The sequence below is a fragment of the Benincasa hispida genome, chromosome 2 (assembly GCF_009727055.1).
Source record: "Benincasa hispida cultivar B227 chromosome 2, ASM972705v1, whole genome shotgun sequence".
NCBI lineage: Eukaryota > Viridiplantae > Streptophyta > Magnoliopsida > Cucurbitales > Cucurbitaceae > Benincasa > Benincasa hispida.
Window position 1 is genome coordinate 46427390 of NC_052350.1, and position 27391 is coordinate 46454780.

General features: G+C 27.1%; 1 protein-coding gene across 1 annotated transcript in view; it reads right to left on the reverse strand.

Moving 5' to 3' along the window:
- The window catches only part of LOC120071048 (L-ascorbate oxidase), a 9455-nt gene extending 2719 nt beyond the window's left edge, over window positions 1-6736 (reverse strand). The window contains exons 1-3 of the mRNA XM_039023050.1: window positions 6249-6736; window positions 5943-6155; window positions 2914-3105 (exon numbers count right to left, since the gene is read on the reverse strand). Of these exons, the coding sequence (XP_038878978.1) occupies window positions 2914-3105; window positions 5943-6155; window positions 6249-6644 (801 nt within the window). The 5' untranslated portion in view covers window positions 6645-6736. The remainder of the gene's footprint in view (window positions 1-2913; window positions 3106-5942; window positions 6156-6248) is intronic.
- Window positions 6737-27391: the final 20655 nt, after the last annotated feature.

The window sequence follows — 27391 nt, forward strand, 5'->3', positions numbered from 1 at the left end:
ATACTTAAAAACTTGTTTTTTGTTGTACCTCTAAAAAGAAGTTTCATTTTACTCTCAACTTTGAAATACGTTCCTAAAAATGTATTATCCTTAAAACTTTAAAATTATTCCATAAAATATCTTCTCCAATATTAAATTACAAAATGAAATTGGATATAAAATCAAAAGTTGGATTAAAAAAAATTATATATTTAGGTTAAGTTATAAATTTAGTCCCAAATGTTAAAACTTAGTTTTATGGTTTCAAAAATTTGAATGATTCTTGTAATTTGACAAAATCTCATAAATAATTATTATGTTTTAATAAAAATCCTTAAAATAAGCTCAACTATGGAGACTACATTAGAAAAGTTTTATCATACCATAGTAATCAAAATTATAATTACAAAGTATATAGGCTAAATTCTATCTTTCTACAAAATACGGTAACCTAACTTTGCAATCAACCTATTATTTACAACAGTTATCATTTATTTCATCTAAAAGTATTGTTGAATATACTTTTAAAGTAACCTAACTTTGCAATCAACCTATAATTTTGAATATATATATATAATCACATCTATGCATCAACTGTCACATCAATTAAACTATGCAATAATATTTTGGAAACAAATATTAAAATTAAAATATAAGTAAAATATTCGAAATCTATAAATATGTTTTAAAAAATACTATCCAAGTATAAAGTTAATGAAGTATCTTACTTTTTTTTATATAATTTATTAAAAAAAAGAAAAGAAATACTTTTTTGGTTTCTAGTTTTGAATCTAGTTTTTATTTAGTCCCTAAATTTCAAAATGTTACATATCTAGCCATGAAATTTTGAGTTTAGTTTCAATTTAGACACGAGGTTTCAATATACAACAATTTTACCCTTGACGTTTAAGTTTTGCTTCAATTTCGTCCCTATATTTCAACCTCCATTATTCACTTAATATTCATTTTCTATCTTTAATGTTAATTTATGTTAATAAATTAAAATTCTTTAAGAAAATTCTAATTAATTAAGTTTCACCAATTTTAAAATTAAATTTAAAATTTCACTTCATAATTATTTTTAATTAATTAATAGAAACTAATCTCAATGATTAAAAGTGAGTATTTAATACAAAATTGAGGTTAAAAATATAAAATCTTGAAATCTAGTGATTAAATTGAAACAAAACTCAAATCTCAAAGAAAAAATTCTAATATTGTGAAACTTAAAAACTAAATTAAAATAAAATTCAAAATTTAAGTATCAAACATGTAACTTTGAAAATCTAAAAATAAAATAGAAATTAGAATTAAAAAAATTATGGAACAAAAAAGTATAATAAAAAGGAGATAAGGACAGAAACATGGGAACAAAACATGCGGGACTCCCAAGGTTTGGTGAATGTGAATCAGATCATGTGTCAGATGGGGAATCTGTGTACGGTCTTTAACTTTTCCTTTTTACCATATATATAGTTTGGAGAATGAAATTATTAACCTCGAATTTGTTATTATAGAAATAATTGAGCTATAAATTTTAATTTAAAATATTATCTTGGTATTTATATTTTGATAATGGTTTAATTTGAATTTTTATATTTTTAAACATTTAATTTTTTATATTTTTAATAACTCTTAAATTTAGTTCTTACAGTTAATTTATTATTAGATTTTTAAAAGACACACAAAAAGCTTTTCAGCTATAAAATTTAGAAAAATATTCACTAGTTATTTTTTTTATGAAAATTATTATTATTATATAATCAATTTTGATACATTTTAACTTTAAATGATTAAATTTAAGATTTATTAAAAGTTGAAGACTAAAATTAAACCAATATTAAAGTATATGAATCAAAAATGATGTTTTAATTAACATCAGTTTTATTATTTAATTAGTCTTCAAATTCTGCATCCTATTGTTACAATTTTAATTTTCAAGCTAAAACTTCATTTCATTTCATTTCTATATTTTGAGTTACATTCTATCTCAGTTCTCAATTTTTATATTTGTACTTTCAAAAAATCTTTAAAATAGTTTACTGTTTTTTTAAAAAAAAATCTATTATTTTCTGTATAAATTCTGAAAATATATTCCAAATGTATTTTCTTGCTTGATTATTATTATTATTATTATTATTATTATTATTATTATTATTATTATTATTATTATTATTTTCAAATGATCATAATGCCTGTCTCTTATACACATCTAGATGTGTATAAGAGACAGGTATATGCCTTGCTAAACTAAATCCTTCATTCTTAAGAAAGTATACTTATTCTTCTAAAAGTTGTAATATTATCATTTGTATAAGTATTTCAAAATTATTTCTGAAGTAGAAATCATAGATCGTTGGATAAAAGAACAAGATTTAGAATTATGTAGCAATGACCCTAGATATTGCCACACAATTCCATGTCACCACCACCACACACCTGTTTTTAGCTTCGATTTCGTTAAATAAAAAATTAACACTTTTTTTTTTTTAATTTCAGGAGTACTTTTAAAGTATTTATGAAAGATAAAAGATAAAATTGTAACTTTTTAAAGAAATAGACTAGTTTAAAACAGATGTTAAATTATAGGAAAATATCCCTAAACTTTATCATCTGTTTCAATATTACCTATGAACTTTCATAAATATTTCAAACCTACCTTGTGATAAATTTAAAAAAAATAAATATTTTTGTTCATAATTTGACACTTAAATGATGCTATGATGATCTAAAACAGAAAACATCACGTTTTTTAGGTCATTATCACATCGTTCCAAAATTTTGATTTAAGTCTAAAATTTTAAGGAATATCTAATCTAATGATAGTTTTAGAACATTTGTGAAAATTTATGAAAGTTCGAGGGTAATATTATAATTACTAAAAGTATAGAAATATTTAAAATAAAATAAAATAAAATAAAATAAAAAACTTACTCCAATGGCAAAGTTAAGGGAAGCCAAGGCAGTGGTACTGGCAATTCTTATCCGATAAGTTTTATTGGGAAGGACATGTAGGATAAACGGTGCGCATTGTTCTCCTCCTTTCAGCTCACATTGCTTCAAATTGTTGTTGTATTTAGCTGCAATTGAACAATCAAATTGCCCTCTCCCATTTATCAGTATGGTCTGAAAAAAATAAAACAAAGTACAATTAAATCTCTAATAAAAATCTTTCAAAACTTACAATACTATATTATGTTTGGTTGATGTTTCAAATCCATTCGAATTTTGGACGAGAATGGTGCAGTAGTGTTCGAGTTCTTGTTTATTTTCTACCTTACTCCCATTCATAAGTTCTTATTTTCGTTCAATAGTTTAATGAATTAAGAAAATATTGCAAGTTCAAGTATATTTTAAGGTTGAAAAAAAAGCTATTCATGAAAGTAACAATCTAATCTCAAAACTTTTAGTCCATGTATCTTCAAATTTGTAACGATTAGTCCTTGAACTTTAACAAGTAACAATTTAGTCCATATACTTTAAATTTTGTAATTATTATCTAGTGTTTATTGTGAAAAGTATTAATAAGTTATAGTGAAATTGCTTACTCATGTAGATCGATAAACTAATTGGAAATCAAAATTATTTATTGATTATAAGAACCAAGTCGTTACGTAATAAAAGTTGATACTTAATTTTGAGGAGATGTTTCATGATAGAGATGAAAATTGTAAAAAAATTTAAAAGTATGAGAATTAAATTGTTATTTCTTAAAATTCAAAAACTAAATTGTTACTTCTATAAAAGTTTAACAAGTTTAATCATATTTTAAACAAATGGAAAAGTACATGATTTTTTTTTAGTAATTTACCTTTATTTATATAAATAATTTAAAAGTAGAAAGTTGTGTACAGCTTAATATCTCCTCATATCTATATATAATTTGAACTTTACAAGCAAAGGTTTGACACATGCAAATTTGAACTTTCCAAAAAGCATGTGTTTAATAAATTAACAAATAAAATAATTATTATCATTATATATGTTTAATAAATTACCATATTTTAAGCAAGGAAGAATATTGATTTTAGAAGAGGGAGAATATATATATATATATATATTGCTTTCGTTGGGAGCTATATAAGGCTTAAATTACATATATGTTTGAAAAAAGATATTTATGTGTTTGATTCTTGTAGTTTGAGGCTTTTGTATTTTTAATACTGAATTATATACCTATCTTAATACTTAAAAAAAGAATACTTAAGTTTGTTTAAACAGCTAATTAAATGGGTTATTACCAATAAAATGGACCTATATAGTTGGATCAATTTTGATAATTTAAGTTGAGAAGAGGTGGGGGCCACCAATCTCTCAAGTGTTTTCAATCAACTTTAAAATATGTAATTTTATCTAAAATTTAAAGAAATGTGTCACAATATATGGATCTTCCATACATTAGTGGTAATGCTAAAAATAATCAAACATTTAGAGACACTTTCAACCTTAAAAAAAAAAATAAATAAAGTGGGCATATCAAGAATTAAATATGTAATTTTACTTTTAAAAAAGTAAATTTTATAAATTTTCATGATTTTTTTATAGTACAATAATATGGGTGGAAAAATTTAAATTTTTGATATTTTGATCGGTGATTTAAGCCATTGAAGTTTGTGTAGTAAGTCCTTAAATTTTTTTAAAAAATTCTAACAAAAGTCCCTGGATTTTCAACTTTGTGTTTAATAAGTCTACCTATTTGACGTTTTATAAAACAAACAAATTATTGTGTTCAAAATAAAAATTTTAGGATTTTATTAGATACAACTTACGATTTTAACTAAGGCCCTATTTGGATTGACTTAAAAAGAAATGTTTTTCAAAAAACTCATTTTTATTTAAAAAATTTTTATCAAAATTGTTTGAAATACACTTCAAAAACTATTTTGAGTGGTTGTCAAACACTCCAATTTTTTTTAAAATGGTTTATTTTTTAAATTAAACACTCGAAAATATATTCCAAACACATCCTAAGTCCGATAAATTTGTTTAATTTTAAAAGCATCAAATATGTCACAAATAGATATTAAATTTAAAGTATAGAAATTTATTAGATATTTTTAAAGTAAATTAAAAATTAAGAATATGTACTAAGACACTCCTCACAAGTTTAAAGAAACTTTTAACATACAAAACCTAAAAGTTGTTAACTTATTTTATATTTAGATAATTTAAGTCAATTATTTAATTATTTTTAACAACCAAATATAAACCAATCACACACTGTCACATTTAACTTTTGAAGTCAAACAGTACAAAAGATGAAGAAAAAAACTCACACACACTTCAAGGAGAGGAAGAGGGAAGGACAGTTGTTTTGCTTGTGTAAAGCAAATCAGCAATGCATTTTGAATATTTGTAAAGAAAGAAACATAATTTGAAAAGTGGTTTGTAATCTTCATTAAAATATTAATAAAAATATCAAAATCTCAACCTTGGATGCTATAAAAATGGGATAAAATTTGGGCGCAACATCTTATGTATAATCCGACTAATACTTAATAAAAATCTGTTATATGTAGCATTTTTGTTTTTTAAATGATTTTTTTTAAAAAAAATCAAATAAAAATTATTAAAGTACATTAGTTTTAAGACGTTTTAAGTATACTTCCAGATTGTGATTAGTTTCGTTTGTATACTTACCAAATTTTGTGTAAAAAATACTCTTTAATTTTGAATTTTTTTCAAGAAGATTTTTTTTTTTTTTTTTTTTTTTTTTTTTTTTTTTTTTTGTCAAGTGGACTTCTCCAATTTCAATTTTTGAACATATGGTCGCTCATTCTCCAAATTATTTAAATCAGAAAGGAGGGTTATTAATAAATTTCAAAGTATAAAGGAAAACAATTCAACTTTTCAAAATTAAGGGCATAATTGAAATGTATTTTAAAGTGGAGGAATCTTTTGTATAAATAAATTAAACTAATATCAACAAATGATTATAACGTAGTTGATGAGGCACTAATTACCTGAGGCTCGCCAATCCAACGAATTGGTTTGGAGCTGAGACCAACTTCTTGCTTGTGAACACTTTGATGCCACCAATCACTAAGCAATAAGTTGATCTCTTCGTCATAATGGAATGGCTCATTCTTTCCTTCTTCTGGATCCACTATCAAAGATCCATACAACCCTGCCGATCTTTGCATCCCTAAATGGCCATGATAGAAATATGTCCCAGCCTACCACAAAAAAGAACATATGTATAAATTAAATTTTATAGAAAAAAAAAATCAATATTTTCCATCAACATCGACATTCTAAAACATTTTTACCTTATCCACCACAAACCGATATGTAAATGTTTCACCTGGGTTAATGGCACACTGCGAGATGGAAGCAGTGCCATCAGCCCAGGGAGTACCCCGTTGCATGATTCCATGCCAGTGAATAACGACACCTTCAGTGTGGAGCTTGTTAGTCAGCTCCACAACGACAGTATCGCCAACGTTGGCTCTAATCGTTGGTCCGGGAAACTGGCCGTCGATTCCCATGACGATGTTTTCGACGCAATCTGGCGACCAAAACATGTACTCAACCTCCCATTTGTAGTGTCTGATTTTGGGAAAACCAGCCTCAGATAGAGTTATTCCAAACCCAAAAATGATAGACAAGATAAAGAAGATTAGAAATGGCTTAGGAAAAAGGGACTTATCTGCAACTTTTGCCATCTCTAAGGTTAAGAGATGGAAGGGAAGAATAATAATGCAAATGAGCAAAAAGGAGGAAAGGAAGTGGGGAGTTTGTGGAAGATGCCACTAGAGTTTTCACTAAGGTCCTTTTTATAATGAAGTTTTTGAGATTTTTTTTTTAAAGCCACTCCCTCTTTGGTTAGGTCAAGTGGCTGATTTTAATTCTTTTTTTTTTTTTTCTTTTCATATTGTTTGATATATTAATTTATTGTGTTTATACTTTTACAATTTTGTTTTTAAATTACAAGAGTAAAATAAAACATAATCAAACTTAGCCTATGAGAGGAGAGACATCTATGGAAGAGATTCAAATGTAGGACCTATAATGTTTGCCTAATTAAATTATATAATATAAAATTTTCGTTTTGAAGGAATATTAGGGTTAGAAAAATATTTAAAAATATTTAGATAATTATGTTTGTTTTACCGAATTTGTGTATGAGAATTTATATTAAAATTATCTGTAAATTAAACATTGCTTTGATACAATTTAAATTTCTTTATCATATTTTCTTATAAGTAAATTTATTTATTTAATATTTTAATGCTATATTTTTATATCAATTAGGTTTTGCACTAACCCTATTTGTTGTTTTGTAGAACAAATCAATTTATATTAGGTTAAATATTATCTTGGTCCTTATACTTTATTTGCTTTTGTTCATTTTAGTCTCTCTACTTTCAAATTTTCATTTTTATCTTTATGCTTTCAAGAATTTTTTTAAATAATATTATTTTAATAATTATTAACAAAAATAAGGTGGGGAAGAAAATATTGTCAAAAATAGGTGTTGTAATCTATACCCAGTACACAATTATAACTAAATTGTGTATGGGTACAACCTGTGACTTGGCATGTGCAGACTACCACATGGACAGTCATGTGGCGTTGACCAGGTAATCGTGGACGGAGTCTACAATTACCTTAAGTCATGTACCAGGTATACGACTTAATGGTCCTTAAATCCATGTCCTTCCTCTTCTTCCTCCCATCCAAAACGTTTTCTCATTTTCTTCCTCTCACAGCCGTCGGTCACCATCTCGCCGCCATCTACCATCTCCGATCTTGTTGTTGCTACTGCCACTGTGAGGTGATCTACCCTTTACCACCGTGACGATCTACCATTTGTTTGCCATCCACCTTAGACAAAACTTTTTTCTTATTTTTTCTAAATATGAATTTGTATTTTTGGCTTTTATTGATTTGTTTATTTGTGTTGATTTATAGATTTATTTATATGATTTTATTATAATTGTTATAAATTTGTATACTTGGTTGATTTGGGCTGATTTATATATATATTATATTTTTATATGATTGTGTATACTTTATAGATAGATTTATGTATGATTTGGGCCGATTTGTTTATATGATTGGGCTGATTTATGTATAGATTTATGTATACATTATAGATTTGGACTGATTTAAACGTATTAGATTTAGGTTGATTATTATTATTTTTTTTTTTGTAATTGAAATATTGAATTTTTGTAATGTATACTTTAAGATTTTGTTAGATTGATTTGTTGTGCTTTTTTTGGTCATTTTGTTAGGTTATTTTGGATTGATTTAAGAAAAATTTTTGATTTCTTTAAAAAGAGGAAACAATTTTTTTTTTTTTTTTTTTTTTTTTTTTTTTGTTTAAACATATCTTTGTCAACTTATAACAGTTGAAAAAATTTGAATAAATATATCTTGAGTTGGTACCGTCAGATAGTTTCACCCAAATAGATTGGAAAATTACTAATTCAACGTTATAGTCAACTTTGGAGGAAATGAGTATATGTATAAATAATTCTAAATAAAACTCATGGGATGTTTAAAATCACCAAACTTGAAGGGGAACGCCCATGTTTGTATTCTGAATTGGCACAGGATCATTCACACTTATTCAAATTTTATGAGTATCGAAATCCAAAATTTGATTAGAATTAATCCTGGGGTACCTATGACCCTACTCGTGGGGTAGTACCTGTCTTGCATGGCTTTATAGAGAACTTTATCAGGCTATCAATACACAAGCATTGGAAATAGCGGGGCCGTTGATACTACTACACAGGTATGGACTGATGATAGATTTCTAATTATAGCACCAAAAGTCAAGTTACAGGTCCTAGGTCGTCATCCACTTAGTGTCAGGTATTATTTCATTTATATATTTCTTTCGTTCTCATTTTATGTAAGAATATAAATTAATTATATTTTTTTATAATTTTAGATGGAGTGGTGTATTAGTTGCCTCTAAACAGTGAGCAAATATGTTGCTAGTATACCGAAAAATATTTGACAGACTGATGCACAATCAGGTAACAAATGTATATATAAATGAATATTTAAAACATTCGGTCAGATTAATTGGGTGTATAACTATCTTTTTTTTTTGCCAGATTAATTGGACGCAAGATATTTGGTCATTACTACTGATTACTATCATGATGGTCAAGACATCCGGTTGACCGTTAGCCCTCTTATATGCTTCCATATAGTAGAGTGGCATCATCCATATCATGTGTTGAGACAGTTCGGTCTGCAACAAACGATACCTTCATTGTGCTATACACTCCCAAAACTACATCAGATTGATTTGAGAGGTAAGCACGACCAATACTGACATCGAATTCAAGCGAAATATATATCCTACTGGCATGCACAACATGATCGTTGTGCACAGGGAGAAATAACAAATAGACCAAATGACTACTTTTCCTAGTACGATTCAATCACGAGACGATTTATCACACCTAGCGCTTACTATTAATACATGGTAAGAGATTTAAAATCAGACATTTCCTAGATATATGATATCAATATTGTTTAATATTAATTTTTTCATCGTACAAAATAGTTTTATTGAAGAAGTACAACCATATTCAGTATAGCACAATTTACCAGAGTTAGATTCAATGCGTGACCAAACATTAGTCAACACATAAACTATTATTCAACAAATAAGACGACTCAATGTTGCCGACACTGATCGAAGATGTATTCGTCGTAGACGACAATGACAACAGGGCAAAGTTAATTTAGAGGCACACGAAGACAACCTCCATGTGAGGGTAACGGTTAGGGAGTTGTCTTTAAATTTCATGTAAACTTCTATTTTCAAATTAAAGAAATAATTGTAAATCTTCTTAGTATTATGAGATTTTATTATTATTATTTATTTGTAGAGAGATATACTACTTAGTGAAGTTACAATTTTTTTTTTAATATGAATGCAGAATAATTAAGTTTTCATTGCAGATTAAATATATAATTAAGTTTAGTAAGGAAGAAATTTGTTACTTAAAAATTAGAAAATAAATATTAAATTGATTAAAAAAGAAAAAAAAAAGAATATATAATTTACAATTAAATATATAGTTAATTGAAAAAAAAAGGTAATCGTGGACCCGGTCCACAATTATGGGAAATATGGACCCCGGTCCGCGAGTATGTTGGTTGACCAGTCCACCGACTGACGTGGTGCTGACTGGACTAAAGCTTAATCATGGGGTGCACAATTTCCCTTCCCCACTAGAACTATCATATTTTTGTCAATATTTTCCATTCCCACCTATTTTTAAAAATTCTTTCTCATATACTCCATTTTTGTCATTATTTTAAAAACTAACTATATTCTTGAACTTTCTCCTACTTTCAACGTTGGTTCTTTTGGTCCCTCTACTTCAAAAAAAAATGTTCATTTTGGTCACTATACTTTCAGTTTTTGTTCACTTTCAAAAGTGATCATTTTTATCCCTTAAAAATGAAACAAAAATGAAAATGAAGGGACCAAAGTGGTCATTTTTTAAAAGTATAAGGACCAAAATAAACCAATGTTATAAATACAAAGACCAAAATGAATAATTTTAAAAAGTGGAGACTAAAATAGACCAAAATTGAAAGATAAGAACTAAAATGAACATTTTAAAAATATAGGGACTAAAATGAATCAAAACAAAAAGTATAAGGACAAAAGTAGTATTTAATTTTTTTTGTAAAATAATTTTTATTAATGATCATTAATTCAGTTTTGATGTTTTTAAGAAGACAATTAAGATAATTACGGTGTTTTTCATTTTTATTAATGATCATTAATTCAGTTTTGAGAACTAAAATGAACATTTTAATTTGTAACGGATTTATTTAGTAGTCATCGAACCACATATATGATCATTAACAATATTTTTATGTCAGTCAAACTACGCTCTTTTAATTTCTTTTAATGGATTTGTACATGTTCTGAAATATATAATTAGTACTAGTTATGAGAAATTACAAATAAATAACCAAAAGAAGGCAAATAGAGTTGTACAAGATATAAGTCTTACTAAGTATAAAAGTATCCGACAAACTATTGAGAATATAAAATAAAATGAATATTGTACTTTAAATTTCAATGGAAAATATATCTAAATGTAAAATATAAATAAAGTTAATTACATAGGATTATTATTTATAACCTTATAAGTGCATTAATATAGTGTTTAAATTAAAATCAATAATATGAAAATGTCTCTTCAACATGAAAATCTTAAAAACTCCTTAAAAATTGTTTCTCAATATGAAAATCTTAAAAACTCATGATTTTCAAAAGGATATCGAAACTTGGTTGGATGTTTAGACATCTCTAACTATTCAAGAAACCTACATTTTTACAAAATAAATCTGATAATTCAGATGTCCATCCCAGAGCAATCTTGAGACGATTCTCATCAAACAAACGACTTTATTTATGTATTTCATTTATGTTGACAAATTAAGTTGGCCTTTTATTGTATTTAACAAAAAATTAATTTATCAAAATGAACATAATTCAACTAAATTAAAATATCACTTCAATTAAAAAGTTTGAAATTTGATTTCCATCAATTAAAAAAATATTGAGCACTCAATTTATAAGTAGGGCATATTAACTCAATAAAAAAAAAAATGAACTATGAATTAAACAAATATTATGGATTAAGAGTGTGGAAATAGTAATTTTATAGACAAGTTGGCACAAAAGTAAGGATAACAGAAAAGTGCATCAACTTTTTAATTTATTTTCTTATCCAAAAATATGTTTTTTTTGAATTAGCAAAAATTCATGTACAATCATGAATTTATTTGATGTTGATAGATATTAAATGGCAAATTATTTTAACTAGTAAAATTATTGAAAATATTTATTAGATATAGTAAAATTTTATGATTATCGATAATAGACGTTGATAATTATTTATTTATTTATTTATTTATTTTTGATAAAACTTATCTCAAAACCTGTGAACGGGGTAGGGTCTAAAGAAATTTATTGTTACTGAATCAAAATTTGTTTACTAAACCCTACTTTCATTTCTCCTTTTTTGTTTAAAAAAAAAATTAACTTTATTTTCTCTATTTTTTAGATTAGTATGCATCATTCTTGAGTACAAAAGTAACCCAATTTCAAAAATAAAAAGAAGTTTTAAAAACTATATTTTTTTTAGTTTTCAAAATTTCACTTGGATTTTAAGGTAAAAAGTAGATTACAAATAAAAAAAAATTAGTGGTGAAAATAGTATTTATATCCTTAATTTTCAAAAATCAAATGATTAATAAACAAAGCCTTAATCTTCAAAACTTAACTTGGTTTTTGAAAACATGGGTAAAAAATAGATATTAAAGCAAGAGACTTAAGAGGTGGAAGAAATGTCTATAGACTTAATTTTTAAAAGCCAAAAAAAAAAAAAAAAAATTGAAGGCCCCGAGTTGGTAACCATTTCGTTTTTTTTGTTTTTTTGTTTTTGAAAATTAAGTATATTTCCTCCTCATTTCTTACAATGATTTACATATTTCTTAAGTACAAGGGTTGAATTCTTAGTCGAATTCTAAAAAATAAAAATAAGCTTTTAGAGGCTTTTTTTTTTCTTTCAAAATTTGCCTTATTTTTTAAATCATTAGTAAAAAGTAGATAACAAATGAAGAAAATTAAATATGAAAGTAGTGTCTATAGACTTAATTTTCAAAAACAAAAATAAAAAATGAAATGGTTATCAAACAGGGCATTGGTTTTTAGTTTTTTGATTTTGTGATTTGTCAAATGTGTTTTTTTCTTATAACTTCTTTTTCATCTTTTTTGATTAAACATCTTAATTCTCATAAACATTTAAAAAAGAACAACAAATTTCGATTTTTTTTTCACAACTTGGTTTAATTTTAACGTAAAGAACCCTCAATCCCCCAAAAAATAGAAAGTCTATTTTTTTTCAAAATTACTAGCATTTTAACTATCATAGGCTCATGGTAAATAAGAGAACATCTCCTTAATAAAGGACTAAGAGGTCGCAGTTTAATCTATAATGGTCAGCTATCTAAGATTTAATATCTTACTAGCTTTTTTTTATACCCAAATATTATAGGGTCAGATAGATTGTTTTGTGAAATTAATCGAGATTTGTTTAAACTAGTTTGAACACCCACAGATAAATAAATAACTAAATAAATATATTTTTTAAGTACATATTAGAAATAAAGTTAGTCCTATCATGTTTGCGTTCAGATTTAAATTTAGGTAACCTTGGGTCTCATTCACTTTTAAAGTTTTTATTTCGTTTTCCTTACAAGTCACTATATTCACTTTTGTTAATTTGTTTTCCTTATCGTTTTTTTAAAAATTATTTTTTGAATATCTATTCTAATTTCAGAATATATATATATATTATATATATATATAACCACATATAAAATAACTACTTAAACTGAAGTTTTAATTTTTTATTTTAATATTTGAAAAAGCAGTTACCTTCGTACTACTACAAATTTCCGCCAGTATAGAGTAATTAGATTTTTTGGGTGGAATTTTATTTTAATTAGATAAAAGGGGTGTTTTCAACTTATTTTTGATAAAGTTTTTTTTTTTTTTTTTTTTTTTTTTTTTTTTTTTTTTAATTTTATCTTTATCTGAATGCATCTCTTGAAGAGATGCATTTTAGATTTTTTTTTTTTATTTTTCAATTCATTAAAAAAAAAAAGTCTGAATGTGTCTGTTGAACAAACACATTCAATGTACGTCAGAAAGTGAATAGTCAACTCACTCTGAATGCATCGGTTGAAACTAATAATAAAAAATATATATATATTTTATAATGTGTCTTTTCAAGAGACTCATTTGGATAAAGATAAAAAATCTAAATAAGTTGAAAACACCCCTTTTTACTTAGTTAAAGATAAAATTTCACCCAAAAATCCAATTAACCCGCCATTATACACCAATGTTAGCAAATTCACATGTATTGTCAGGGCTATTTTATTAAATTGTTAAAGCAAAATGATATTTTTTAAAGAAGATTTTAGTCCAAAATGGAACAAGCTTACAAATCTTAGAATTTCATATATCAAAATTTCTTTTATTTATTTATTAGTTTTTAAAAATGAAAATTTAACATTTTCTTAGAAAATGATGTCGGTGTGAATTTATAATTCTCAATATTAGATAATAAGGAAAATCACTCTTTTTGGTCATTAAATTTTGAATCTAGTTTCTATTCGACTTTAAGTTTTAAAATATCCATTTCTATCCTCATGTTTATAGTTTAATTTCTATTTGATCTACAAGTTTCAAAATGTTATATTTTATCTGTAAGTTTTGAGTTTAGTTTTTATTTAGTCTCTAGAATTCAATATTTTATACTTTTACTTTCAAGTTTTCTCAAATATTCATTCGTGTTAACTTTCGATTAATTAATCTAGAAAATTATTGATCGAAATTTTAAAATTAATTTGAATAGTGATGAAATATTAGTGAAAATTAGTTAATTCTAATTCTTTTAAATTAATTAATTGACATTGATATTAAAGATCAATAGTGAGTATTTAATGAAAGCAAAATAAGTTGAAAAGTATAAAATTCAAAAGTAAATACGTAAGATTTTGAAATTTAAGAATCAAATGAAAATTAAATACAAAATTAAGAGATAAAAGTATAGAATTTTAAAACCTATTCACCAAATGAAAAATAGAATCAAAATTTCCTAACGGCCGGTAATTTTCTTTGAAAACATTTTTTTTTAAAGGAATGATAACAATTAAAAAACGCGTTTTTTCTTAATAATTTTTTTTTTCAATTATAAAACTGTAAAAAGCAGGCGGCTACCTTATTGTTTTATATTCTAACATTTATATTCGTTTGTCACGTGGGAAAAGGAAAAAGATCTTTAGGTGGGCGGGAATCCCGTGGTTGCCTACACACAAAATACATCATCATCATCATCATCATCATTATTATTATTATTTGCACGAACACAAAATACTTCATTTTCAAAATAATAAATATGATAATGTTAGATTACTTGTTCAAGTCAACATCGTGTGTTAAATTAAAGTTAATTTAGCTTAATGATAAATGTCATTATTGGACTTTTAATGACAATAAATAATTATCAACCATAAACAATTACTGACAATGATAAACTGTCATTGTTAAATTTACTGGAGTTTTTTTTTTGTATGGATGATTCATTTCTAGAGTCCTTTATGATTAATGACCCACATCTCACAAACATATGAATTCTAACTTTCTACTTACATCATAGTGCACTATTGCATTTTATAACGTGTCATACAAGAGTTGGTCAAGTCTATCGTATCCCTAATATGATGGTCACCTCTATCAATATAATTTTTTTTCACAACAAACTGTGAGAAAAATGGAAAAACACAAAAAATTACGCATTTTATAACATATCGCATTAAGGATGGTCATGTATAGCCCTAACACAAAGATAGTCTTTATCACGATCTCCTTTTTTCTCATAAAAAAAATGCAACAGATTGTGAGAAAATAGAGAAAATACAACAAAAAGATTTTATCGCGATAGGGATGACATCGCGTTAGGGTTGCAATAGACTTGGCCATCCCTAATGTGATAAGTTATAAAATACGGTAGTGCCCTATAACATAAGCAAAATGTTAGAATTCATACATTTGTGAGGTGCAGGTCATCAATCATAAATATGCTTGTGAATGGGTCATCCGTACAAACAGATCAGTTAACTATTTTTGTTGTAGGGTTATGAAAATTGGCGACAATTGTAAAATGTCAAAAAAGAATATGTAGTGATATTTTTCTCTTGTCAATAATATATGAAGCGTGATATTTTTTATTGTTAAAAATATCTAAACCGTGACAAATATTTTATGTCCACAAATATTCTATAATGACACGATTTTATTGTCAATAAATACAACCGTTTATAGTTGTTATTTCTTTAAATTGTGTCAGTACATATATAATTTCTATAATCAACTAATCTTATTTAAACATAAAAACAACACAAACATAAAATACGTATATATATATATATATATATATATATATATATTGGGGTTGATACCCTAAATCTCGTGGTTTTATAGTTTGTAAATTTATTTGTACAAATAGATCATTTATTTAATAAAATAAGTTGTTGTTTTTTATTTGACATTTAGTTGCATTAACCCAAAACCAATGAAGTAAGATCCAAGGTTATTTGATGGAGCTTAAACATGTATGTAGAGATATAAAGGTGGATCATGTTTAAGTAATAACCTAAATGGTTTGTAATAGATAAATAAGGTTAGGTACCTTATTCTTGTGACACTATGGATACGACCCACTTTGTAATTGTTACAATTGTTGTAAAGTGTTACAAATGATTTGATCCTGATCATTCATGTGGAGATATGTGAATGGGATATCCTATACAAAGAGTTTGTATAAGACTAGACCACAAAATGATCAGTTTCTCTTTATAAAACTGTTGCTTGAAGAGACTTACATTTCACCAGGATGACCATAGATGACTTGATGTTAATCCTGAGTGAGTTTTGAACTCGTTGCCTATGAGGGTGATCTTTTGATTTGCATGGGTGAGAGTTGCCAAATTCGCCGACTCAATATGCTTATCATTTTTCATCCGAGTGAGCACAGTGTACAAGATGGAATTTACTTCTTCCTATTATTAAGGTAAGTAGATAAATTGATCTCATAAGGGTTGATTTCGGGTCTTGAACAATGAAGCGACTCATCCTCTCACTAGCCATAAAGAGGACGGATTATAGTGAGACTATGACTAATTGTTCATTAGAGAGATCAGTAGTACTTAAGAAATTAGATGTAATTGAAGGAATCATGAGGTCCACTGTGGAAGTAGGATCGTCCAAATTTCATTTTTACCGAATAAAATTACAGTACAAAAATTATGCATTAAGCAAGAAATTTACAACATGCTGAAATAGAAGAGATTAGAGAAGAAATTTGCTTACCCTTGAAGAATAACTTCTTCGCGTATCCTTCTCTCTGGTCGCGAATAACCACAATCAGGAACCCTTTGAAGATCACGAACAATAATCCAAAGGGACACTACCAAAAGTGAGCCTTCTGTATTCTTTATAGGGGATGAGAATCACAAGAGGTGTGAGCTCTGTGTTCTTTTGGGAAGAGGGAAAGATTTTTTTTTTTTTTTTTTTTTTTTTTTTTACAGGGAGAGCTTACAGAACAGAGACATAAAGTCCCTCCTTGTGAAGAATATGTTCTCTCTTTTGAGAAGACCTGTAGTTTTATTTCTCTCATACGTGTATGATATTTAATATAAATCGTATTTATACTAAATTTAATTATGTGAATCTCATTCATATAACTAATATTTGAATCATATTCAAATACTTAATTCCTCTCAAAATAAACTTTATATTATAATATATCAAATACATTATATTAATTATAACACAGATAGTTAATTCCCTCAATTAATTTGAACAATTTAAATTAATCTAAAATTAATTCTCAATAATCCCTATTGAGCTACAGAGGGGACCTTATGGACCTATAGATTGAAGCTTCAATGGTACTCAGATAATTAATTAAATTATCCAACATCCATTAACTGTCAGTCACTCCACTAAAGATCGATAGCTGCACTCTTCGCATTACATATATATTTTTCTGTGTCCATTGGATATAACCAGTCAATAGTGCGATGACTCTTCACAAATTACTTGTAAGTACAACTAGGTAAAAATTACCATTTTGCCCCTATAGTTACATCTAACTCCTTAAGCACCATTGATCTCTCTAATGAACAATAAGTCATAGTCCAACTATGACCAAGTCTTTCTCAGGCTAGGAGAGGGTGTGGCCACATTGTTCAAGCTCAGAATCAGCCTTTAAGGGATCAATTTATCTACTTACCCCGACATCAAGGAAGAAGTGAATTTCGTCTTTTGTGATTCATATAAAAACTATAGGCTAATATGATCCAAATATTAATTATATAAATATGATACATATAAAAACTATAGGCTAAAATTCATGTGAACATGATTCATATAAATAATATAAGTTATATAAGAAAATATAAACTATAAGTTATATTGTATATGATATGATAAACTATATATGATATATTATATTCCATATAATAGGTTATATATTATATGAAATATAATATAAGGTAAATCCTTCTTATATTACAAAAAATATAATATAATAAATGGTTAGTATAAACATAACCATTACGAACAAGCTAGAAATAAGTATATTGTAACCAAAGTTTTAAAGTTATCCTTACAAAAAAAACTCATAAACATATCTACTCTACAGATCAATATTGACAATGATAACAATAGAAGTTTCGATGTCAACCATTTTTCCAACTCATCAATCTTGCTCAAAACATTGATATTAAAATCTAAACCCACAAGTATGAGCATCCATAATGGTGCCTAACAATCACTAAAAGTCACAATAACTTATCAATCCACGCAACTAAATTCATCAAAGGGAATACCGAATACACTAGGCAAAAAAACATAAACATATACACAAAAAAATTACAAAACTTACCAACACAAACAACTACATAAATGAATCAAACTCTAAGGAGCTAAACTCAACAATGTAACAATGCATATAAACAAAAACACTCAATAAAAGTTATAAACAATAAAAATATAGTTAAAAAAATTGGGGCCAACTTAAATAAATAGTGATAGAATCTAAAGAGGAACATCATAAGGTTAATCTTGAGGATGCTTTTTCATTCTTTGTATGAGTACTTCATCTTGTTCTTGAAGGTTTGATGGTAATGATCATAAACACTTTTATCCCTACCAAATACCAATCATGAAATTCAGTACTATATCGAACTTAACTTTCGTATAATATTCAACAAAAAAAAAAAGTTAATTGTGAATAAAAGAATTACAATATACTTGGATCATCCATTGCCTTTAGCTAAAAGATGTGTAACAATCCATCAAATTTTACTAATAATAAGCACAATTCATAGATAAAGCTTCACAAGACAAAAATTGCAAAGTAACCTAAAAATTTGGTATAACAACCCACCAAATCTTTGGCGATTGGAAGCATATATAAGAATAATAGTAATAGACAAGGTGAAAGGAAACAATCAATTCCACTGTGACTATGAGCTCAAAAGAATTGTGGTAATTGAAATATCAAACAAAAGTGAACTCTTTATATCAAAATGAAACAAATCTAAAGCACAAACAACTTTAACATGAAACACAAGATAGCTTCATCAACTTTCACAGTTAAATTTCAAATATAATGTATTAGAGAAAAGGGGCATGTCTCCACTCTCATAATCTTTAGCAAACTAATGACTGATCAATATATTCCTACTAAATTGCCTAATCAAAGATCAATGTTCTATACACTTGGTTTGGATTTTAAAGGAATGCGTGATACAATTATGCAAGAACAAATAGATAACAAACCTTTTGATTTAAAAAAGGCCAACAAAAAAATGTGTTTTTTCTTCATTTATGACACTTTTTTCTCTTTCCCCATTCACCCTCCAATTAAGCTATACCTATACCCATGTGTCATGGAAAGTAGTGAAATGTTTGATTTCTCCACTCTATTTATTGTAAAAAAAAACGTAAATTATTAAATGAGTCGCTCAACAAGTACCAAGTAGACCCTTAATTACTACCATTTAATCCTTTTTTTTTTTTGAAAATTTATTAATCCAACTTTAAGACAAGAAATTTTTTTTTGTAAATGATTCTTTTCAAAGAAAAAAAAAATTATGTATATAAATGTTTACATTTTCGTGGCACTAGATGACCCATTATGAACTAAACAAGAACATTGATAATGACTTAATCAACGGGCAAATAATGTAAATATAAAATTTATTTATTAATTAATTAACTGTTGTGTGATATATGACTTTAATTAAATAGTACTGGTATTAGTGATCAATAACTGACTTGATAATGATATATTAGAATAAACCATTGATTAAAATAGTTATACATTAAGGTAAATTATTGTTAAAACAATTTGGGATGGAATATAATTATAACAATCACTACTTTATGTAAATAGCTGACTTTTTTTTTCTGGAAAATTTACATTTTGGACTTTGAGATATTGTATTTTATATTTTGAGTTTATCCTTAAATGGTGGAGTTGATTTTGGCTTATTTTTAGGGTTTGATTCAAGTTTTTTTCAAAGCCGAAATGAGATGTTATACTTTAATATTAAAGGATTATTTGGGACGCTGAGTTGAGATAAGATTCTGAAGTTCATGTCTTTGAAGTTCATATATTTGTGGAGTTCATATGTCTGTATTTGGGGTGTAAAGTTATTTCGTTTGAGTTCATATATGTTTGTGTTAGAGGTGCAAAGTTGAGTTCATATATCTAGGTATCTGATGCAATTTTTTGAACTCTAAATAATATGCTTTTTTTATTACTATTTTGTATGAATAAAATATGGATTGCAATTTTTTTTCTTTTAATTTTTAAAATTTTTGTTTGTTTGTTTGTTTGTTTCTTTTTTTGGGCAATGAACAACAATTAACCCATTACATTTCTTGTAGAAATATGGTTAAATAAAATGAGAAACTAAAGTGAAATCAAAACTTTTGATTCTAGCTAATTTTTCTCCATGAATTTCATTACCATCTTCTTCTTTTTCTTCTTCTTCCTATTGTTGCTCTATATTTTTACTATGTCATGAATTTTTTTAATTAAATTTCCATTTCTTCAACAGTTTCACTTTCATTTTCTTTAAATTTTGGAGGATATCAAAGAACAAATCTCTATTTTTCACAAATTCTTACTGGAAAATGTTTCAGGAATTTTTTTTTTCGTTTTATGGTTCTTTTTTTGTTATATGTCACATATTTTACTATATCATGAATTTTTTTAATTAAAACTCCCCCATCATCGTAACAACCAATGGAATGTCACTACATTTCTTCAACAATTTCACTTTCATTTCCTTTAAATTTGGAGGACATCTGAGAAAAAATCTCTATTTTTACTAATTCTTGCTGAAAAATGTTCTAGGAAAAAAAGTTTCATTTTATGTTTTTTTTGTTACATGTTACATATTTTTCAGCTACATACATACTTTTCGTCTAAATATTCTAACATTTATTTGATATGTGAATTAAATATTGCACTTAATGTAGACAAAATAATATTTCTTTTATACAATCAACAACCCTACAACATATTTTAACAGTCATCAATCTTATATTATCGAAAGTGGTTGTCGAAGATGATTTTTGCTGGAGTTTGTAGTTGGACGTGGTTGTCGGAGCCTGAAGTTGGTCGCGTGAAGGTGTATTGGAGTTGGTTGTCGAAGTTTGTCATCAAAGGTGGTTTTCAAATCACAAAGTTGGTTAGGCGAAAGTAGTCGTCGAAGTTGATCATCGAAGATGATTTTCGCTGGAGATTGTAGTTGGAGGTGACTGTCGGAGCCCGAAGTTAGTCGCATGAAGGTGGTATTAGAGTTTGTTGTCGAAATTAAACCCCGAGTTGGTCATTGGAGTTGCTCGCCCAAAGGTGATCATCGAAGGTGATTTTCATCGGAGTTTGTAGTCGGAGGTGGTTGTCGAAACCTATGAAGGTGGTTATCGAGGTTGGTCATTGGAGTTTGTTGTCGGAGCCAATTGGTCATCGAAGTTGGTAGCGCGAAGGTGGTTGTCAGAGTTGGATCATCGGAGGTGGTTGTTGAAGGCCAAAATTGATTGTTGAAGTTAGTCACGTGAAGATTGTTGGAGCTCGGAGTTGGTCGTCAGAGTTGTCATCGAAGGTGGTTGCCGGAGTCTGGATTTTGTCGCTAAAATTATCATCAGAGGTGGTTATCGAAGCCCGGAGTTGGTTGCCAGAGTTGTTATCGGAGGTGGTTGTCATAGCTCGGATTGGTGGTCGGAGTTGTCAGATCCCAAAGTTAGTTTTCAGAGTGTGACAGTGACCGATGGGTGGAGCCATTGAAAACATGGGAAGAAGGAAGAGTTGGGGTGAGTTGGTAAAATATACCAACTCAACTCCACCAACATTTAAAGTTGATGGACTAAACAATGAGTCAGTATGTTATACCAACTCAACTCAACTCATGTTGATGAGTCAAACACCCCCTAATATTTTGACTTAAATTATGTTATTACTAGAATAGCTTTGTGCCAAGCAAAATAAAATATTGTTTATTTTGGATTTGTCAAACTATTTTAGAAAAATTTGTGATTTTGATGAGCATACTGTGAATTACATGAGATATTACGATATGATTATAGATGTTGTGAGACGCATCTATTGCATATTACATATTAGATCAGTTTAGTTGGCGATTATCCTCCTATTAGAAGGTATGTGCACATCAGTTTGTGTGCTTTCGGATCCACTGGTTTTATGTGTCTTCAAATCTACCAATTTGTGTTCCTTTGGGTTCACTAGTTTGTTTGAGTACATCTCACCTATGATAGCTTTAGTACACTAGTTTAAGTCATTACATGTGATTGCATAGCCTAACCCTAGTAATGGAGTTACTTAGGGTGTGTTTGAAATACATTTTTAAGTATTTAGTTTAAAAAATAAGTCATTTTGTAAGAAATTGGAGTGTTTAACAAGCACTCAAAATAGTTTTTCATTAAATGTTCTTTTTTTTTTTTTTTTTCAAAGTAAAGGCAAGAATGCATCAAGCACATGTGAGGTGATTCGTGATAGTGTCATGGGACTAGAAACAATATTTTCGCTTGGTTTTGAAGAATGTTTTACATGTTCTAATGAGAGAACCTTTTAGTTAGGAGTTATAAGTTTAAAATTTTAAATGTGTTTTTTTTTCTGCATTTATGTTTTAAGGAATCCCAAAGTAAATTTTCTTCTGATATTTGTAGAAATATTTTATTTGAGTGATGTTTTATTTATTTTTTAAAAAATATCTTAAATTAAATAGTGAATTAGTTTTGGTTTTGAAATTTCATACATTTAGCAATGACCAAAATTAGAGATCTCAAGAAGTCAGGTCGTTATATTGGTCATTCGACTTTTAATTTCAAGTCCAATAGGTCTTGATATATTAATTTTTCTAAAAAAAATTGATCGAATAAACATAAAAATCAATTTTATGTCTAATGAAATTATAAACTTTCAATTTTGTTTTTCTTAAATGTCGACTAGGCCAGTGATGAAAAAGAGAATGGATCGAATAAACATAAAAAATCAATTTTATGTCTAATGAAATTATAAACTTTCAATTTTGTTTTTTTTTTTTTAATTAACGTGGACTAGGCCAATGTTTTATTAGATATAAAAAAAAATCACAAATCGGTCATATACAGACTAAGGGAGTGTTTGGGACTAGGACTATCTTAGACTATAATAACCACTTTTTGCTATAGTAAATACTATTTCAAAACCCCTAATTAGTTACCATCAACACTATTTCAAAACCTCCCATTTGCTACCGTTTTTACTATTTTACATTCATCATTTTTTTATTCTTTGATACCGTGGTTACTATTTTCTTTTCAAACTAAAATAGTTTACATCTCAAACACATACTATTATAACCCAAACTAAAGTAATCTACATCCTAAACACAAACTATTAAAACCTAACTATAATAATCTAGAACTATAATAGCTAACTCCTTGTCCCAAACACTCCCTAAAAGATTCAAGAATCAATTATAAGTTTAGTAACAAGCACGAAATTATAATTTTAAATATTTCTTACACTTCTTAAAAATTTTAGAGATTAAATTTAAAAAAGAGAGCAAATATCAATTTAGAACTTTAAGATTATATAAATTTAAACTTTAAACTAATAATTGTGTCAATTTAAACCTTGAACTTTCATAAATGTATCAATTTAAACCTCAAAATAATAATTATATCAATTTAAATCCTAAATTTTCATAAGTAAAACAATTTAAACCTTCAAATTTCATAAGTATATCGATTTAAACCAAAGAAAGTTTAGAGTTTAAATTAATATACTTATAAAAATTCAAAGTTTAAATTGATATACTTATTAAAGTTCAAGGTTTAAATTAATACAATTATTAGTTTGAAGTTTAAATTGATACCATCTTCAAAATTCGGTATTTAAATTGATAGAACTATTAGCTTAAAGTTTAAATTGATACCATCTCCAAAATTTACGAATCTAAATTGATATTTGAGAAAAAAAATCATAAAATAGTCAGAAGTGCTAGAAAAGGCACATGGAAAAAGTTGTATGGTTCGCACCAGAAGTGACAATGCTTGAAAAAGTGCTAAAAGCCCAAAATTTTTTTTAACAAAACAACAATGTTTCCAATCTTATCATATCACTTCCATTTCATCGTTGTAATAGACAAATTAATACATTATTTTAAATTTGAAAACACTAATAGAAAGAACCAAAAAAAAGGGGAAAAAAAAAGTCACAACGTGACTCACTAGTGTCCACCATATCCCTAATGCCCCATCCTAAATTAATTATTATAAAAAGAAAAAGCTATCTTTCCCTCCCTCCCTCTCTCTCTCCTATAATAGCATGATCAAAATCAAGCATTTTTTTTCCTATGGACTAAAAATGAAATTTACTCAAAATTCTCCTATAAAATTAGAATATTATTTTGATTTTTTCTACACACACATCATGTTGTGGGAAAAAAACATGGTTCAACTTCAACCGCGTTTACTAAAAAAACATGTCAATGTCGACAATCGATTCTGACGATAATCATCTTCGACTTCATATTTTGACAACCACCTCTGATGTTTAATTTAAAAAATAACCATATTGACGACTACTATTGTCTCATTCCATCAATATGCTTTAACAACCACCTCTCTGGATAAACTTTGACAACCATCTCTAACGTCGATTGCCTATGACCATCTCTAACGTTCAAATTCTTGTGATTACCATCTCTGGCGGTCAACTGATCACATTTGGTGACCAACTCCAATCATTAACTCTTTAATCATCTCCAATGAATAACTCTAACAACCAACAATCATATACTAAAAAAAAAACTTGGTTAATGAATGTGTTTTTAAATAAAAAATTGAAATTATTAGTTTATAGTGTTTAATGATCGCCTTATATAGTAATTTAACATTAATAGAAATTTTGAACATAGAGCCAAATCAAACAAACTTGTATATAAAAACACTTTAAAGAAATTGTAACCAAACACATGTTCCTTTTTTTAAATTTTAAAACGTTTTTGTAAAAAGTGTTGAAATGCAAATGACTTTTTGAAAACCATTTCACTGTCTACTTGAAATGTCAACAAATAATGGATACCACCATGTCTGCATATTTTGAGGCTCTCCACTTCTTTGTTCAACACTTGTTTATAAATAAGGGTTAAGTCAGTGCCCCAGAACGCTCTGATTTCATTTGTTAATGACAACGAGTCTCTAGATCATGCCCTTATCTAGCTAATGTGAGACTTTAATCGTAATCCCAACACCAACATAAATGCATAATAAACCCTAATCTACAATTTGACCTAAGATGCCTACTCTTTTTTTCTTTTTTTTGCACATATTTTTTTTAACTCTACGAATATATTAACTCCAGATTTTAGAACTCAACCCACATCTCGGACAACCCATTTTTTTCTTCTTTTTATTAATAGAATATACCCGATATACCCGTAATCATTTTATATTCACAAATAAGACAAACCATCCACTTGTCACTCATTGATTGGATAAACTAGATACTGTTATTATCACATTTAGAAAAGTAAAGGATATGATCGTAGCTGTAATCTTGTGAGATGTCCTTGGTTCAATAATTATTCATGAAATTCAAATAATTTACTCGTAAAAAATATCACGTTTTTTGTGATTCTTAGGTTATTCATGGAATTCAAATAATTTAACGTCGAATAATATCTAGATATATCTTGCAACGTTTTCATTGTGCTCCCCATATTATTATATGTATCTAAATTTAATCTATGATATATAATTTGATCTCCAATTCAAGTCTATGAATTTAGTCTCTTTTAACTCAATTTCAATGGTATATATTTATGAAATATTTGATTCTTCTTTAAAAATAATATCTAGAAATATCTTGCAACATTTTCATCGTGTCCCCATGTTTATTATATGTATTTAGATTAAATTATGAATTTAGACCGTGTTGGGTAACCATGGTTTTTGAAAATTAAGCCTATTTACTCTCCATTTTTTTACCATGATTTGCATCTTTATCAAGTACAATATTTGAATTCTTAACCAAATTCCAAAAACAAAGGCAAATTTTTAAAAACTATTTTTTAGTTTCCAAATTTTGGCTTGATTTTAATAGTAAAAAGTAGATAAATAAGGAAGAATTCTAGCGGTAAAAGTAATGTCTATAGGTTTAATTTTCAAAAATAAAAACAAAAAAACCATGGTTACCAAAATGGAACATTGAACTCTAATTCAATTGTATCAACTTAATTAATCTAAAGTAAGATCAATTTCAAGTGGGTGTGTAAATCGAGAGATTCAAACTTATGACCTTTAACCATTTTATCAATATTATTTCTTTTCTTCATATTTATTTTTATTCTAGAAATAATTTCATGCTATTATTTAAATATCATTTAAATTAATTAGATTTGATAAATTTTACTTCAAGTACTCATTTTTAGCTAAATCCACACACATGAAGTACGTTCTTATATAATACATTAAATACCATGACTTCCATACACAATTGAAATTTCATAATATATTTGCACTTCAAAATAAAATATTCAATAATTTCATAAAATAAAAAGGTTGTACAAATGATGCAAGATAACTATTCACTAAGGCCACATTTACCGTAGTCCAAAGGTAATAAATCAATGTTAATTTGAAAAGTGGACCCCATTTGATTATATTTGGTGTTGTTTACTTGTGCTCTGCTTTTGTACTAGGATTCACTTCCAAATTTGTAATCAATAAACTTAAACTGATTGACAAACGGAGTGTGTTTAATCCAATTACGTCTGGAAATTACATCGTATTGTTACTGTTACTATTACGATTATCTTTATGGTTACCATTATTATTGTTGTTCCAGAGAAATAATTGTGATTTTTGACACATTTATTATTACCATTACGGTTTGACACTTAGATGTAACGGTAACAGAAACAGTAAATGTGTCAAAACTCACAATTTTAAATACGCAATTAAAAATCATGCAATTACATTTACGATTCAGGCTCATTATGATTGACCAATCGATGGAATTTCATTATGATTATACACCAATTTTCATTACGGTTTAGTAAATGTGACCTAAATATAATACAATAACATGAATTAGTTCATAAAATACAAAATTCACCAAGTGTATTCAATATTATAGTATCATATTGTAGTTGCTACTGTTAGGATTGGTGTCCTAATTCTCCCGGAGTCTCGTTGTTTATAATGATACACATTGTTTGATGAATAAAATAAATGTTATTTCATTCTAGCATTTAC